At 28.6% G+C, this 14,882-nt stretch overlaps 3 protein-coding genes across 3 annotated transcripts; 1 reads left to right on the forward strand and 2 right to left on the reverse strand.

Annotated features, from left to right (window-relative positions):
• Positions 1-590: 590 nt before the first annotated feature.
• On the reverse strand, positions 591-5,313 carry LOC108686023 (b(0,+)-type amino acid transporter 1-like). Its single transcript, XM_018191064.1, has 3 exons — positions 5,021-5,313; positions 803-2,101; positions 591-679 (listed from the first exon to the last, which is right to left on the reverse strand). Exons 1-3 carry the CDS (start codon positions 5,112-5,114, stop codon positions 615-617), a joined length of 1,458 nt encoding a protein of 485 aa, XP_018046553.1. The 5' UTR covers positions 5,115-5,313; the 3' UTR covers positions 591-614.
• Positions 5,314-11,330: 6,017 nt separating this feature from the next.
• On the forward strand, positions 11,331-13,126 carry LOC108686019 (ZZ-type zinc finger-containing protein 3). The gene is made up of 5 exons (XM_018191061.1): positions 11,331-11,912; positions 11,972-12,128; positions 12,325-12,560; positions 12,642-12,764; positions 12,836-13,126. Exons 1-5 carry the CDS (start codon positions 11,514-11,516, stop codon positions 13,085-13,087), a joined length of 1,167 nt encoding a protein of 388 aa, XP_018046550.1. The 5' UTR covers positions 11,331-11,513; the 3' UTR covers positions 13,088-13,126.
• Positions 13,127-13,174: 48 nt separating this feature from the next.
• Positions 13,175-14,789, reverse strand: LOC108686021 (queuine tRNA-ribosyltransferase subunit QTRTD1 homolog). The gene is made up of 6 exons (XM_018191062.1): positions 14,660-14,789; positions 14,409-14,558; positions 13,864-14,328; positions 13,576-13,778; positions 13,353-13,478; positions 13,175-13,286 (listed from the first exon to the last, which is right to left on the reverse strand). The coding sequence occupies exons 1-6, from the start codon at positions 14,774-14,776 to the stop codon at positions 13,175-13,177; spliced, it is 1,173 nt and encodes a 390-aa protein (XP_018046551.1). The 5' UTR covers positions 14,777-14,789.
• Between the last annotated feature and the right edge of the window lie 93 nt (positions 14,790-14,882).

Here is a 14,882-nt window from a genome sequence, read left to right on the forward strand (position 1 = left end):
ATTATTTATAGAAAAAATATTACAAAAAAGTATAAGTATGTTATTATTTAAAATTTTATGTTTTAAAAGTATTAATTTTAATATAATAATATTGTTAGATATAATAAATGTCTGACATTGTATATAAAAGAGTATATTGCAATATAAATGCGTTATTTTGTTATCTAGACACTTATTATATCTAAAACGTGAAAAAAATAATTTAATGTTAAAATATTATAATATTGCATTATTATAGTATATAAATTATTATTTTTCCTAACTGTTCGCGTGTTGTATATTTCGGTATTTTTTATATACAGTACACTTTTATACACACGCGTGCGCGTACACATTCTTAAAAAATAGAATAATATAAAAAATAGAATATATAAATCTATAGGTACAGAAATTCTTCAATTTTTTAATATAAAGCATGTTGTTGATTCTTTTTATGCTTACTACAAGAATTAAATTTGCAATTTATTTTGATAATAAAAAATGTGTAGTATAAAATAATGCCGTTTTCTAATGCATATATAAGCATTAAAATAATATTATGTATATATGTGTATTTTTTACATATATATATATATATATGTATTTACAACAATGATGAATTCAAAAATATTTGATCAGTCTTCCTTTTTATCTGGAGCAACGACTAGACATAACATTTGCATGACGTATGTTAGCTTGGCTGAAAAAAGACAAAAAGAAATTTTATTTCATTGATAAATAAAGCAAATTATGTTTGGTGTCAATGATATATAAATCTCTTATGTAAGAGACTCCTATATATTTTTTATCCTATTATACTCACCTGATAAGGTATTTCCTATTTTCTTGTACACAAATACATGGTATATGATAAGACCGCACAAGACGAACATAAATACGAATAAATATTTTATCGATGGTTCGTAAGCTATCGGAAGCACTGTAAGAAAGATTGAAACCACTAATATCAGCCAAGGTATCACAATAGGTACGGTGTACGGTCTAAGAGCGTTTGCTTTGGTACGTCGCATAATTATAAGCGATATCATCGCTAGTCCATAGAACAGCCACATAAGGAAACTGGCGAACTCGATCAAGGCGATTATATCGCCTAATAGCAGGCATGCAAGCGAGAGTATACTCTGTAAAATCACTGCTGGAGCCGGTGTCATCTTCTCGATGTGTACATAACTGAAGACTCGTGGTACATGGCCCTCGCTGGCGGCAACAAAGCACAGTCTGGCCACGCTGAATTGAATACTAAGAGCGCATCCAAAGGTTGATAACGCTACACCGAGTGGTATTGCAAAACTCATCCAAGATGGCAGGACTCGATCAGCCCAAACTACTGCCACCGCTGGTGCGCTCTTCATCTCTGACATTGTCAACGCTGCCATATACATCAAGTTCATGGATACATATAGAACGGTGATGATGGGAACCGCGATGAGCGTGCTCCGGAAGATATTGACTTCGGGTTTCTGGATTTCTTCGGTAATCATCGCAGTCGCAGTCCATCCATCGTATGCCCAGAGACCGCTGTAGAAGGCCAGAGCAATATTACCAGCTGACGTAGTAGTACCACGAAAAGGATTACTGAGAAGTTCTACGTGACCTGAGCTCAGCCACCATATCCCACCGATGATTACGACCATACAGGCAACTACTTTGCACACAGTGAACACATTCTGCACTTTTACGTAGAGTTTGACGCTGATGAGATTAATGTATGTTATCAAACTCAATGCCATAATCGCTATGAGCTTCTTCAGCATTGCCATAGAGTCGCTGGATAGATTACAAAGATATCCGGAAAATGGCTGCACGCTGTATTCCGCGAAAGTTAATGTAATTACTGCTACTTCTGCCGGTCGTAATAGTATCACAGAGATCCAGGAACAGATGAACGCTGGCACCTGACCGGCGTATGGATGCAAAGGCTTGAAGGCCTCTATGAAATATGCATATTCGGCACCAGAGCGTGGTACCACGGTACTCAATTCGGCGAAGGCCAATGCACCTAATAGAGACAGCACGCCACAGCTGATCCAAACGATTAAGCAAAATCCCACAGATCCTGATCGCTCAAAAGCGCTGGTTGGTGATACAAAAATGCCGGAACCTGAACAATAGAGATTGTAATTAATAGCAATTCACAATTGATATTATTTGGTGGAATCAGTCACAGTAATTGGCTAATGTCCCATGATGTGAATGACTGATTAATCTCGATTAACCTTTCGATGATTTTAGTCGTATATAATTATTACGTTGATAAACAAAATATTTGTTGGTCAATGTTAACAGATCAATGTTAATCATTGAGAGAATATTTAGATTATTTGGAATCTGCGTGATATAAAATTTTTCTTTATTATAAGTTTTTCTATATTAATAAATCGTTAAGAATTTTTATTAAGATTTTAATATCGAGAATAATCGCGATAAGAGACAAACATGATATTATCTAATTGTGCTACTTAGTTGCAATGTTATAATATCGGATAATGTAATTTAATTATAGATATAGTATCAGTAGTTAATCCTCGTCTCTGTAAATTCTTTGAAGATTTTAAAACAGATAAAAGATAGGATCTGTCGGTAAGATAACTCGAAGAATGTGAGAAATTTTTTACTAAATTTTCGAGTAATTAAACCATGTAAAAATAGATGTTCTTATTTAGAAACATTTAGCTAAGTCGTTTTTACCAATATAGTTTAATTTTAAGCTGGATTCAACACTAACTCTTCATTTTTTTCTAGTTGTAAGAATTGAACCGAGATTAAAGTTAATCTACATTGATAGAAACGAACATCAAATTTCAATTACTGCTGTTGTGTTGATTTGTCCATATATAAATTCTTTATTTTAGGATATAACTTTTTTATTGATTTTAAGGAACATACGATTTTATATTTTTTATTTTAACACCCGGTATTTAAGAACGCGTGAGAAAGCATTTCAGTCACCGACAATCAAACTGTTAAAAGCAAGGGCTTCAATGAATGAAGCGGTATCTAATTTGAGTCTATACAATTATGTAACTGCTGCTAACTACTTCTGAATTGCCATCTTGCACTAAAGGCTACAGTTCGTAGAATGCCATCATTTCTGATTATATTTATTGTGCCTCTTTAAAATATTGATAAATGTTTTTACGATTATGTGTTATCTACAAGCATGTAACTTTCGTGATACTCATAAACATGATACATTTCATCGCTCTATGAATGATGATTAAAACAAATACATAACAAGATTATTTATTCGCACAGACAAAAGAGAGTGACTTTCCTAAAGATATATATATTGTATTGTTTTAAATTTGACACTCATCACCACGAAATTCAAAGAGATTAAAACGAATTGATGATTATATTTATTTTCTATAAAATAAATATATGAATGAATTTTTTAATTTTCAAAATCAGACAGCAATTCAATTTTTTAATTAAATTCTATTCTTACGTGCTTTCTGTCTTGTTTTATTGTATAGTATTTTTAACATGTTTTTTCACTAACCAAATTTTAAGCAAGGTTTCATTTGTTTTTCATTCGTAGAATTTCTTTTGAAGAATGTAATTAATTCCGATATAATATTATAATCTCCTATTAAAATGAAAAAAAAAGAATATTACTACAAATAGAGTATTTAAAATAAGGAAATGGAAAAGTTACTCTGCTATTACTTTTTATAATAATAATAATTTAATGACATATTTTTTTACTATATTTTTTTACTATATTGAAATTAGTTAATTGTCATTATTACATGATATTTACTGAAAATAATAAAAAGTAACTTGTAACGCATTATTTTTTTATGACTGTTGCAAATAATGAAAAATGTAACTAGTTATAAATAAAAAGTCAAAATTACGAATAAAAATTTGAGTTGTATTGTTAAGTAAAAAATTATTTTTTTTAGTAATTAATAATCTTTTCAATCTGTAACAAATAACACTTTGATTTTTCCAACGCTGGCGTTACCGTCATAAAAAATCGCAACATCTATACCTTTAAAGAATGTATTCCAAAAATTTTGAATAGAGAATGGAAGTATGCATCGGTTTCGAAATTTGTTTTCAATGTTATTATTATTCATCATTATTTTATCATAATAACAATTTGGTATGCGTTGTATATAAATGAACAATAATAAGATTGAAAATGAATTTTGAAAGCGACGTGTACTATCATCCTCTGTTGAAAATTTTTAGAATACATTCTATATGTTTTCTATATGTTTTCTTGAAGAATATATCTGTACAAAGAATTCATGAATAATTTGGGTAATAATGCATATTTTTGTATTCATTTTTATCACACATAATTACTTTCGACATTGTTAAATGATCTTGATATAAATAATGTTCCTCAGTCTATGGAAAAACAAATTATTTTTACATCGCTTTTGACACAATTCTTTTTATTTGCGGACTAATAAAAACGATTATATTAATATATTATTTAGGACTACGAAATTAGGTTCAATGGTTAATGGTTAATTATTCATTGTATCGCTGAACAGTGCCGAATAAAAATAATTTTCGTGACTTGCAATAAAAGCGTGCATCATGCCGAATCTTTTTTTAGCATGATACTGCGGATTTGAACGTCTGAGATCTGGCTTTCTTTGTGTTGCATTACGATTTATGTACGATTTATCGCATGAGCGCGATTACGAATGGGAGTGTCAGAGATCGACACTCGAGAATCCGCGAATAAAAATAAAAAAATAATGTGTCATGAATTTCCGTCTTTATCGTTTTTATCGTCTATACTGTTGCAATCTGTGTTGCATTCTCATAATTTCTCTATCAAATTTGCGAAATATGGCACGAGAGCATCGCACGCGAGAATAAAACGTGTACTCGTACAACACTTTTAATGTTTAATTTATTCAATGCAAATGGCAAGTGAGAGATAAAATCTGATAGAGATCAAATCGTTACATGTTTACAGGCGACGATAGAATTTATGATTTATCCGTATCCGTGGAAAATTTATAAATTTTCATAGTCAATAATCGTATCTTACCTATCATCACCGCCAGAATGATGCTGACCGCGCTGAAGAGCCCCAGCTCTCTCTTCAGCTCGATTTTCTCGATCGTCTTCTCCTCGCAAGCCATTTTTTCTATATGTTGAGAATGGAACAAAAAATAAGAGCGTAAAGCACGTTGCACACTCCAACGACACTGACAAAACAACAGTGATTCAAAATTCAATGACACATTGCTTGAACGACTGGCCTGTTCAACGATGGTGGTGGAAACGGCGACGGCGGTCTTTATCTTCTCGTCTGAAACAATCGTGAATTCGTTGTCAGTGCTTCACGCGATGGCAATAGGCTCGACTACGCGACTGAAGTTATTGGATGGGTTTATCATGGTCAGAGCTTCAAATCGGGATTAGATCAGCTTGTTGCTTTTTTCGCAGACATTAGCGAAACATTGATAAGGAGATACTCATCCTCGTCATAGATACTCCATTATTTTTCTTGGTTGGGCATTGAGCTCAAGAGCACTAGAAAAATATATTGGTTATAACAAGAAGTTATGTTAACAGAATGCATTTTGATTATATCAATTAGAATACTGGTTACATAATTGAATTTCTAATTATCTTGACCAAAATATTTGACAGATGTAATTATAAATATATATTTGATGGCATTGAATCAGAAATAATTGTTTCTTTTAAAGTTAATTATTAATAACTTATAAAATTAACTTAGTTACATTAAAAGTTGTATGTATGAACAAAATTTAATTAAAAGTTTAGATTAAATCAACTGAAATTAAATTAAAATTAATTAATTAGTTAATTTCAGAAAGCATTATTTATGTTAAGATAAAATGTAATTTTGAAATTATTCTAAATTACTCTAAATGAGAAAAAGCAATTATAATATGAATTCTAAGAATATTTATAAAATATAGAATAGTATAGAATACCAAAAAAATATATTATTTTTGATTAATGTATATGACGCTCACAATTGAATAAACAGTTATCTTCTTTAATTTCTTAAATTTATTTTTTAATAGAAGATAAATTCGTTTAATTATTCGTTTTTAAACATTCAATTTTAAGAAACTTTTTGTAGAATTTTATAGAATGTAACCGTTTATAATATTTACTATTAACGTTGAAAATGATCTGATTGTTTGGTCGAAATATATGCTATATTTTGTCATAAAGATTATTAAATATTAGCAATTTCAATCTAGCTTTTGATCTTAGCCTTTTTATGTTTAGTAATATATTATTTTTGTTATATTTTTTTCTATGGAAATGTATTTTTTTTTATATAGAAAACTAATGAATAATATTTAAAGGATTACGTAGAAAGAATTACACAAAGAATATAGATTACATAGATCATATAGATAAAAATTATTAGATTGATAATAATTATCATAAAAGAATACTTATACAATATTTAAATAAAATTCTAACGAAATATTAACAGAATGTGCTTTTAAATACTATAACAACTTTTCTTATTTTCTCTTTTTTTTAAACTTGAAAGAAATGCAAATAATCTTGCAATAATAAGACATTACGCTATTGAATTTCTCTAATTGTCTAATTATTTAATGTTCAAAATTCTATAGATAAAAAAAAATGATATTCAAAGATAAAAGATATTAATTTAGACAAGCAATTAACATATTTTACACGTAATAAAATAATCAATTAAAAGCTAACTTATTTAAAATTATGCCTTTTTGATTACATTTATTAGATTTCCAATTTATGCAACTAAATTTTTTTCTCGGAAAAAAAACGAATCCCTAGAAATCGGCATTATATAAACGCTAAACATTGACTTGTGAAATTTGCTTTCTAGTAATTGGCGATTATCACTTACGTGAATAAACCGGACTATGTTAAATGATTTGTTTGTCCGAATTCCACGAGATAAATCAGCAAAATCTAATCAGCTAACAAGTTATAAAGCTTCTGTGCGTGCAACCGATAGAAGGTTAGAATCACGGTTGTGCAAAGGGTCCTAATGCATTTTGAGGTCGTAATGCAAAAGTAAAGAACTCTATCTGTTTATAAATATGTTAAAAAAGATTTGAGGGGTTTAGAAAAATACACTTTAAAAATCAGAGAATTATTTAAAATCGGTATTAAAAGAAGCAAATTCAAAATTACATATCTTTGCAAAAAATCATCGCAGAGGAATGTATAAAAAAGCGTTTTAAAGCTTGAAACCTCATCTTTCCAATGCTTAAAATGTTCTTGCTATGATTTTATTACATACAGCACTAAGTTAAGGTGAAATCCTAGACAATTATATGAAACAATAGCGACAAGAACAGAGATAGGAACAATATAGAAATAAGCGATATATTTATCGCTCTTGTTGCATAATGCAGCGAAAGAAATAAAAAGGCCAACTAATTTGATCACATATAAATATACAATATTTATCTATCTGTTTTATCTATCTATATTTTCTATCTCTTTTAAGATTATAGCATATACATAAACAAAATGAAAAATCTGAACGCTTGGTAGGCTATAAGACATAGAATTCCAAGTCGTTGGAAATTTATCGCTATTACTTTATTCTGTGTTCCTACGTGCGTTGACATATGCATTTTCGAATCTTGGATTCTTCTGTTTCTATCACTATTATTATTTCTATCGTTATTGTTATTGTTTCATATTTAAAGCTTGAACTTTGAAAAATTGAAGTTTAACTTTGATGACGTGAGGAAAATACAATTTTTTTTGTAAATTTCTTTAATTGTGTCGCAAAACTTCTTTAAAATGCTTTTTTGATCATTACACTACAATTTTTTTTAGTAACGATTTAAAGTAAGTAGTGTATTTTTAATCTTTTCTCTAAAACCTTTATTTGTCATCGTGTCGGAATTCTGTTTTTACAACAATTTGAACTGACTGCATTTTTGAAAATTATTTTCTGTTACGAAAAAATGCAAACATATTTGATATAAAAATTTTACTTTTCTTTTATATGTACTATGCGCGTTATTATTTCGAATGTACGTCATAAATTCGCGATGATTAAATTTTATCTGTTATAAATTTTATCTGTTATTGTTACGAATTACGTGTATAGTAAATTTATAGAAGTAAAATCTGTATCGAAAGTGTTTCTATTTTTTTTAATATTATAAAGATATAAAGTACTAATAGAAGTGCAAGCATCTCAAATTTTTGCAGCAGATTACTGATGTGACTGCAAATACAAGTTTTTAGAAAAAAAGATTTGAAAAAGCATTACTTATTTTATATCATTATAGCAGTAAAAAAATCATTATGATAAAAAAGCATTTAAAAAAATGTTATATTTAAAAAAAAATGCAATATATTTGAAGAAAATTTTGTTTTTTCCGTTCACGTCATCAAAAAGTTAAAGTTTATTATATAATATAAAAAAACATAAAAGCCAACGTTAGATCTTATTGCAAATTAGAATGATATAAACGAATGTGTTTATTATGTTTTGATTTGCAATAAAATCTAGCGTTGGCCTTTATGCTCTTTATATTTATAAATAATTAAATAAGATAGCAATTTTATTTTACTTTTTGATATTTTGGAATATAATCTTTATAATTGTGTCATTCCGCGACACAGTAAAGAGTTATCATTTTGACGATTACATTGATTTGATCGTTGTGTTACACTAAGGTCACATAAAATGGCAATGATTCTATATTTGCATGTAACCATATTTTACTTGAAATTCTGTCAGTAAAAGAAATAAAAATAGGCAAATTATATGACGACTAAAAGTTTTGAACATAGATATATATTTTTGTATTATATTTATAAAAAAAGATTCCGATAGAACGAACCTCTGTTGCTTAAAGATTGATTTTTCATAAGAAGAATGAGCTGAGGCTTGAGTACTAGTTATCCTTCCTATCTCTATTTTCAAACTGCCGACTTTCTAATGGAACTCGTTCATGCAACTAATTGCGCGTTCGGTTGTACATTGCCAGTAAGGTTTATGCACATGAAAGTCTATATGCACATGAAAAATCTATGCACATTATTATAAGTTTATATTTAGAGATGTAAATGATGGAAAAATTTTAGAATTTTAGGGTAAAGAATTCGGGAAATAATGATTTTTTTTCCATCGGTTTTAACAGTTCTTTTACTCGGATATTTTTTTTTAACATTTCACGATTTCGACATTGTATTATTGTTCCAGAATTTAATTTTTGCACTTATCCGTAAGATTTCTATTTGAAAATAGTTACAAAAGTTAAAATATAGTATAATGATTAATATAGTATAATGTCAATGACTATAAATATACTTTACTATTATTTGAATGATATTTTATATTGTACTTCAATTTTAAAAATTAAATAAGTATTCCATATTATTATTAATACAAATAATACTTTACTAGACTAATTGACACTGTTTTTGTCATAAACTGTAATTGTAATTATACATATTCTAAATTTAAATTAGTGAGGTAACGTTCATTGAATCTCTAATTGATTACTCTCGAATCAATATTATATTGGGATGTTGTCTCAAAATAATTAAATTACAGAGTACAATTATAATATGCAACAAAAGTATCTATTATGTTTATAACGTATTATCTGTATTAATAATATCACTTATTTAGCTTTCAAATATAAAATATCGTTCAACTAGTTATGTTGAAATAACTATATGTTTTCTCATGAATTTTATGTAATTTGGTCAAAAATACCATTATTTACAATAAAAAAAACTAGTTTACTTTCGTTGTAGTCAAAAATACCATTTTTTTAATATCTCTATTTATATACTACAAATGACGTTGTACAGGACGATTTATTTTAATATTAATAGGCACACTTTTTGAAAATATGTAATTTTATCAAAAAAATTCCAAACAAAACCCGTACGTTCCCTTGTATACTATAAAATTTTTATTTAGAATATTTCTTGAAAAAATTGTATATTTCCAAAAGTTTTACTTGATAACATTAAAATGAATAATCTTGTAGATTTTTAATATGGGCAGTGTATATTAAACACAGCTAAATATTTGCATAACTCAGCAAACTAATACATCTTAATATAACATATCTTTTTGTTGACTAAAGCAAAATAATAAATTCCTCATACTTTAATAAACGTTTTGGTTGTGTAAATATATTTGTTATGACTGATATTTTTGGCTGAAAATTTGTGTCAAGTTGTATTAAAAATTAAAAAATATGTTACTAAGTGCATAAATTTTTTAAAAAGAAATGTATTTACAACATCGATAAAATTGTTGATGTATATATTTCTTAAATACATTTTTATAAAATAATGTGATTTGGCTGTGGAAATTGTTGATAACTATTATACTTTTCTGTTTAATTCTGTATAATTCCAGAGCAGAATTATACAGAAAGAATGGAAGTAGGTAATATACGAGATTACTTCATATTGTTAGATAGAGCTACTATTACGTTTTAAGTGAATAATCATTTTGTCTAATAATGTTAGGACTATTACTACATCCTATACATATATACATAGTTATCTGTACATTATTATATATTTTCTATAATTTTATATAAATATCAATATTACGTACATCATGGAACTAAATACCTTATATTTAATTATTATTCTATTGATCTAAATTCTACAAAATTATTTTTCAGTCTCGGCATTAATAATTATCTCAAATTCGTTGAAATGTACTCGTTTAAGACCATAATTTGATAAATATCAATTGAATCTTGATATAGAAGATATTAAATACATCGTGTGTGATTAACGAGGATATTTATACTTAATTGTGCCATTTTATATCAGTCGCTTTCGATAGCGATAATTTATATATGATATAATTCTTGCATTTTTTATATAAGAGAAAAGATTTATTAAAATTATTTTTTAAATATTTTTTTTCGCATTATTTATTTTACACAATATGCATCAATATAAATTGAATCAAATAGAATATCGCAAATTAAAGCAGAAATGTAAAATTTTAATATAATCTTAAATTAACTTATTATAATAACAATATAATAATTTAATTAATAATTAAAGGTAATATTATTAAAGCAATACTTATATAAAAACGTTTCTGATTTTTATATAATTTTATTATGAAATAAAAAATAATTTCTAGAAGTTTATATATTTCGCGAAACGTTTCCGTTTAAATCAATATTTATTTTATTTTATTATTTATTCAAATTTATATTTTTTATATATTAAACAAAGTTTTCGATAGATCGCCGTTCTAATTAGAATGGAATTAGAAACATTTTCTCTTTAGCTAATCCAAGAAATGTTAGCTACAAATTATCGCTACGATCTCGGGAGTAGTCGAGGACTGTCGAGAGTCGAAATCAGACTTCGGGACACTTCGGGAATAATGTTAAGTTATGCGAGGTTAAGTTACAATCGGCGCGTGTGTCGTGCAATATTGTTTGAATATGGAAAAAAGAAGTCTATAGTTCTATAGATCTGTACGACAAGTATTTTATGTGGTATCTTTGTTTATTACAAATTCGAATAAATAAAAAATGAATGACGAGACAGTGAAGGCCACGAATGACTCGAATAAGGAACAGAACGAATTCTACTTCGAATCTGATCACTTGGCATTGAAGGGTAATAAAGATTACACCGCTTTCCTAAAAACGATAGTTATCCTTGAGGCTCAGAGAGTCCAAGCCATAAAAGATTTAGACAAGCTTAAGTCCGTGCGTGCTCAAGCACTTAAGGATCCGATATCGTTCGTGGCACAGTTGCAAAACGGTGATCTTCCAGAACTACCTGGTCCGCAGAAGATTCCAGAGATTCCTTATATTGACTGGTCGCAATACAGCATTGCATTGCCAGATGGACGTATGAGGCCGCAAACTCGACATGGACATGTGTTACCTCGGATACAACCAAAAACTGAACAGGAAAATGATAAGGTATCGATTATAAGTGTATATTTGGAAAGAAACCTCTATTTCTTCATTTTATTTTGCAGATCTTAGTCAGAGGTCGTGCCTTCGATGAAAGTAAACCTGAAACTTTCAATCAATTGTGGACAGTGGAAGAGCAAAGACGACTCGAGGAACTTTTAGTTGAATATCCACCAGAGGAAGTGGAAATGAGACGTTGGACCAAGATAGCAAATGCATTAGGTAAAATTCGTTCTACGATTATATAAACCTAGCTCTGTAAGTGCTTATAGTTGTAAAAATTAACGAATCATTTCCCTCCTTATATTCAATTAATTGGTTCAATTCTTACAACCACTTACAGTTACATCTATGCTTATGTAATTATAGAATAATAACTATGTTGCAAGCAAGATATTACAACTACTTCTTTTTGTAGGGAATCGAACGCCTAAGCAAGTATCCAGTAGAGTTCAAAAGTACTTTATTAAGCTTTTGAGGGCAGGTTTGCCCATACCTGGCAGAGGACCTAAGCTAAAAGTTGATGTCAAGAAAAGTTTAATTCATAAGCGTAATAATCAATTCTTATTTAAACGTTCGACTTTCTTCCCACATCAAGATATTACTTTTAATACATCAGATGAAAGTAAAGAACAGCCTGTAGCAGAGGAATCTGTAAGCACTGTGTACATTATTGCTTTATATAAAATATTAGATATTAGAAAAAATTACTTCAATACCAATATTATTTTTCAGGAGGATGATACACTGAATGGAGGAAGTGATGATAGTCCTGAGATAAGACAGCTAAATTTATTGCGGCAAGTGAAAGTTGAAAAGGCACAAGACTCTCCTGTGTACAAACATGTTGGATACAAAGTACGTATTCTTTTAACATACAGCTAATTGTACATGTAGAATTATTGCTTATCAATGATATTTTCCTACAGTGTACAGTGTGTGGTGAGGAACCTTTAAAGGGTACCAGATGGCATTGTGCAGAATGTCATAGCGGAATTGATCTATGTGGTGATTGTGCAATAGCACAATTGGAGGCAGAAAATCCCTTACACGATCCATCCCATAGATTAATTCCCATAAAACCACCACTATGTACTAGAAGTTATGACTTAGATTATTTTCCACAAAGTTTTAGTGATTCTTCCTATAATTATCTCGATCCAAATTTTCTGCCCGAATAATCCAAAAAAATTTTTCCAAATAAAATACAATGCAAAGAATATAAGGCAAAAAATAATTTATTAAAAATAATGCTTACAGTAATAGATTCAGAGTTGACAGTATTTTAAACGAATTTTTGTTTGAAGTTGATTGAATGTTCCATTTTTTATACTATCGCGAATAAGATTGAAGAATTGTAGATAATGATGAGTATTGTGTCTGAAATCATCATTAATTGTTAATTGATATATGAGAGTGATTAAAGCATAATTTATAAATACGTACATCATTAAAAGTATTAAAGCAAGCATTTCTTTGGTATGATGCAAATGATGGATATATGCTCTTGTATGATTTTGACATGCAAGACACTTGCATTTTTTACAAATAGAGGAAAAGTCGTCTGCATATCTAGAAAAGAAAAACCGTGTGAAATCATGTATTATTTAATTATTATGTTTATATATTTTTATATTATTGTTTATTTTTGAAATATTTTTTATCTTACCTCTTTTCTGCTATCGACATTGCATGTTGACTATTCTCACAAGTATCATGATCACACAGAAAAGTTAAAGCCTGTGATTGTTCAGTAATTACGTAAGGATAGGACGAATCAAACACATCTACTCCTAATTCAACGAGATCCAATACAGTAACTGGATTCCAACAACCCATTGATATTCTCATTTTATCGATAGGCAATAAATTCTATAAAATATAACATAATTGCAGTATATTAAAATACTTTGAATCATATAAGTCGTATAACTTTTTAAATTAAAAACGTACTTACAATGGTATATTGTACTACTTGTTTAATTTGTTCTGATGAAATATTTTGTACATCTGGCCCATTATTATGTAATCCATCTATTACAAATCCTGCCAAAGGCTTATCTTTTAAATAATCTATGGATTCTTTCCTAGCTTGCAAATTATAACCACCCTCCACTGGTCCTAATATTCCTTTCGATTTCAAAATATCCGATTGTAGATGGATATCTAAACATTGTTCTAATAAAGTTTTACTTCGAAGTACTGCCTTTGATATTCGTTTCGCACGGCTATTAATATTTGTATCTCCATCACATAGAGCAACATATAGATCTGGTTTGTACGCTTGCACAATTTCCATATATTTATTAGCCGAAACAACAATTCTTCCTGTTCTGGACCAGACAGAAATAGTATCTGACTGCTGAAAGCCAGAATTGGTAGTATAGGCAGGATCATGTATTGATAAAAAATTTATATATTCCTGCAATCAAATTCTTTAATAATTAGTATAACGAAACTTCAATGCATATTGTTAATTTAATAATTTTGTTTTTACCATACCTTCATACTAACAAAATCAGCAAAAGAAGTATCTAGCTCTTTGATAACATCAGTCATTAACAGGGTTGAGGGAAGCGAGACAATTAATAGCTGCTGTTCCATTGTTAGAGTTTTAAAGACATCCTTTGTCAAATGTGGTACACTGCCACCCTAAAAATTATGTTATAAATTAAAACAGATAAATTTTTGTATGTTTTATGTTGTAAAAAAAAATACATAATTATAAGACAGAAGAATTTTTTATTCCATACCTTTGTATAAATAAGAAGTAAAGGTGTTTCAAAAGAAATATTTGGCAACCTTTCAAATCCACTTAATGTACCGATTCGTGCAGCACAACGTGCTATGGAGTCAGTGAAAAATTTCATTGTTACTATAATTTATTTTATGGTCTTCCCTTTTCTCTGTTAGCTTCTCACACACGATATAAATAAATAATTGATAAATACTATATAATATTATATAATAACACTA

Source organism: Atta colombica, unplaced genomic scaffold, assembly GCF_001594045.1.
Source record: "Atta colombica isolate Treedump-2 unplaced genomic scaffold, Acol1.0 scaffold163, whole genome shotgun sequence".
Taxonomy (NCBI): Eukaryota; Metazoa; Arthropoda; class Insecta; order Hymenoptera; family Formicidae; genus Atta; species Atta colombica.

Excerpts from the sequence above, each read along its gene's own strand:
- LOC108686021 (XM_018191062.1), bottom strand. The coding sequence starts at position 14,776 with ATGAAATTTTTCACTGACTCCATAGCACGTTGTGCTGCACGAATCGGT. Across the intron at positions 13,479-13,575 it reads ATGTCGATAGCAGAAAAGAG|ATATGCAGACGACTTTTCCT; the intron begins GTAAGATAAAAA and ends TTTCTTTTCTAG. Across the intron at positions 13,287-13,352 it reads GCTTTAATACTTTTAATGAT|ACACAATACTCATCATTATC; the intron begins GTACGTATTTAT and ends TGATGATTTCAG.
- LOC108686023 (XM_018191064.1), bottom strand. The coding sequence starts at position 5,114 with ATGGCTTGCGAGGAGAAGACGATCGAGAAAATCGAGCTGAAGAGAGAG. Across the intron at positions 2,102-5,020 it reads CATTCTGGCGGTGATGATAG|GTTCCGGCATTTTTGTATCA; the intron begins GTAAGATACGAT and ends TCTATTGTTCAG. Across the intron at positions 680-802 it reads AATAGGAAATACCTTATCAG|CCAAGCTAACATACGTCATG; the intron begins GTGAGTATAATA and ends GTCTTTTTTCAG.
- LOC108686019 (XM_018191061.1), top strand. The coding sequence starts at position 11,514 with ATGAATGACGAGACAGTGAAGGCCACGAATGACTCGAATAAGGAACAG. Across the intron at positions 12,561-12,641 it reads AGCCTGTAGCAGAGGAATCT|GAGGATGATACACTGAATGG; the intron begins GTAAGCACTGTG and ends ATTATTTTTCAG. Across the intron at positions 12,765-12,835 it reads ACAAACATGTTGGATACAAA|TGTACAGTGTGTGGTGAGGA; the intron begins GTACGTATTCTT and ends ATTTTCCTACAG.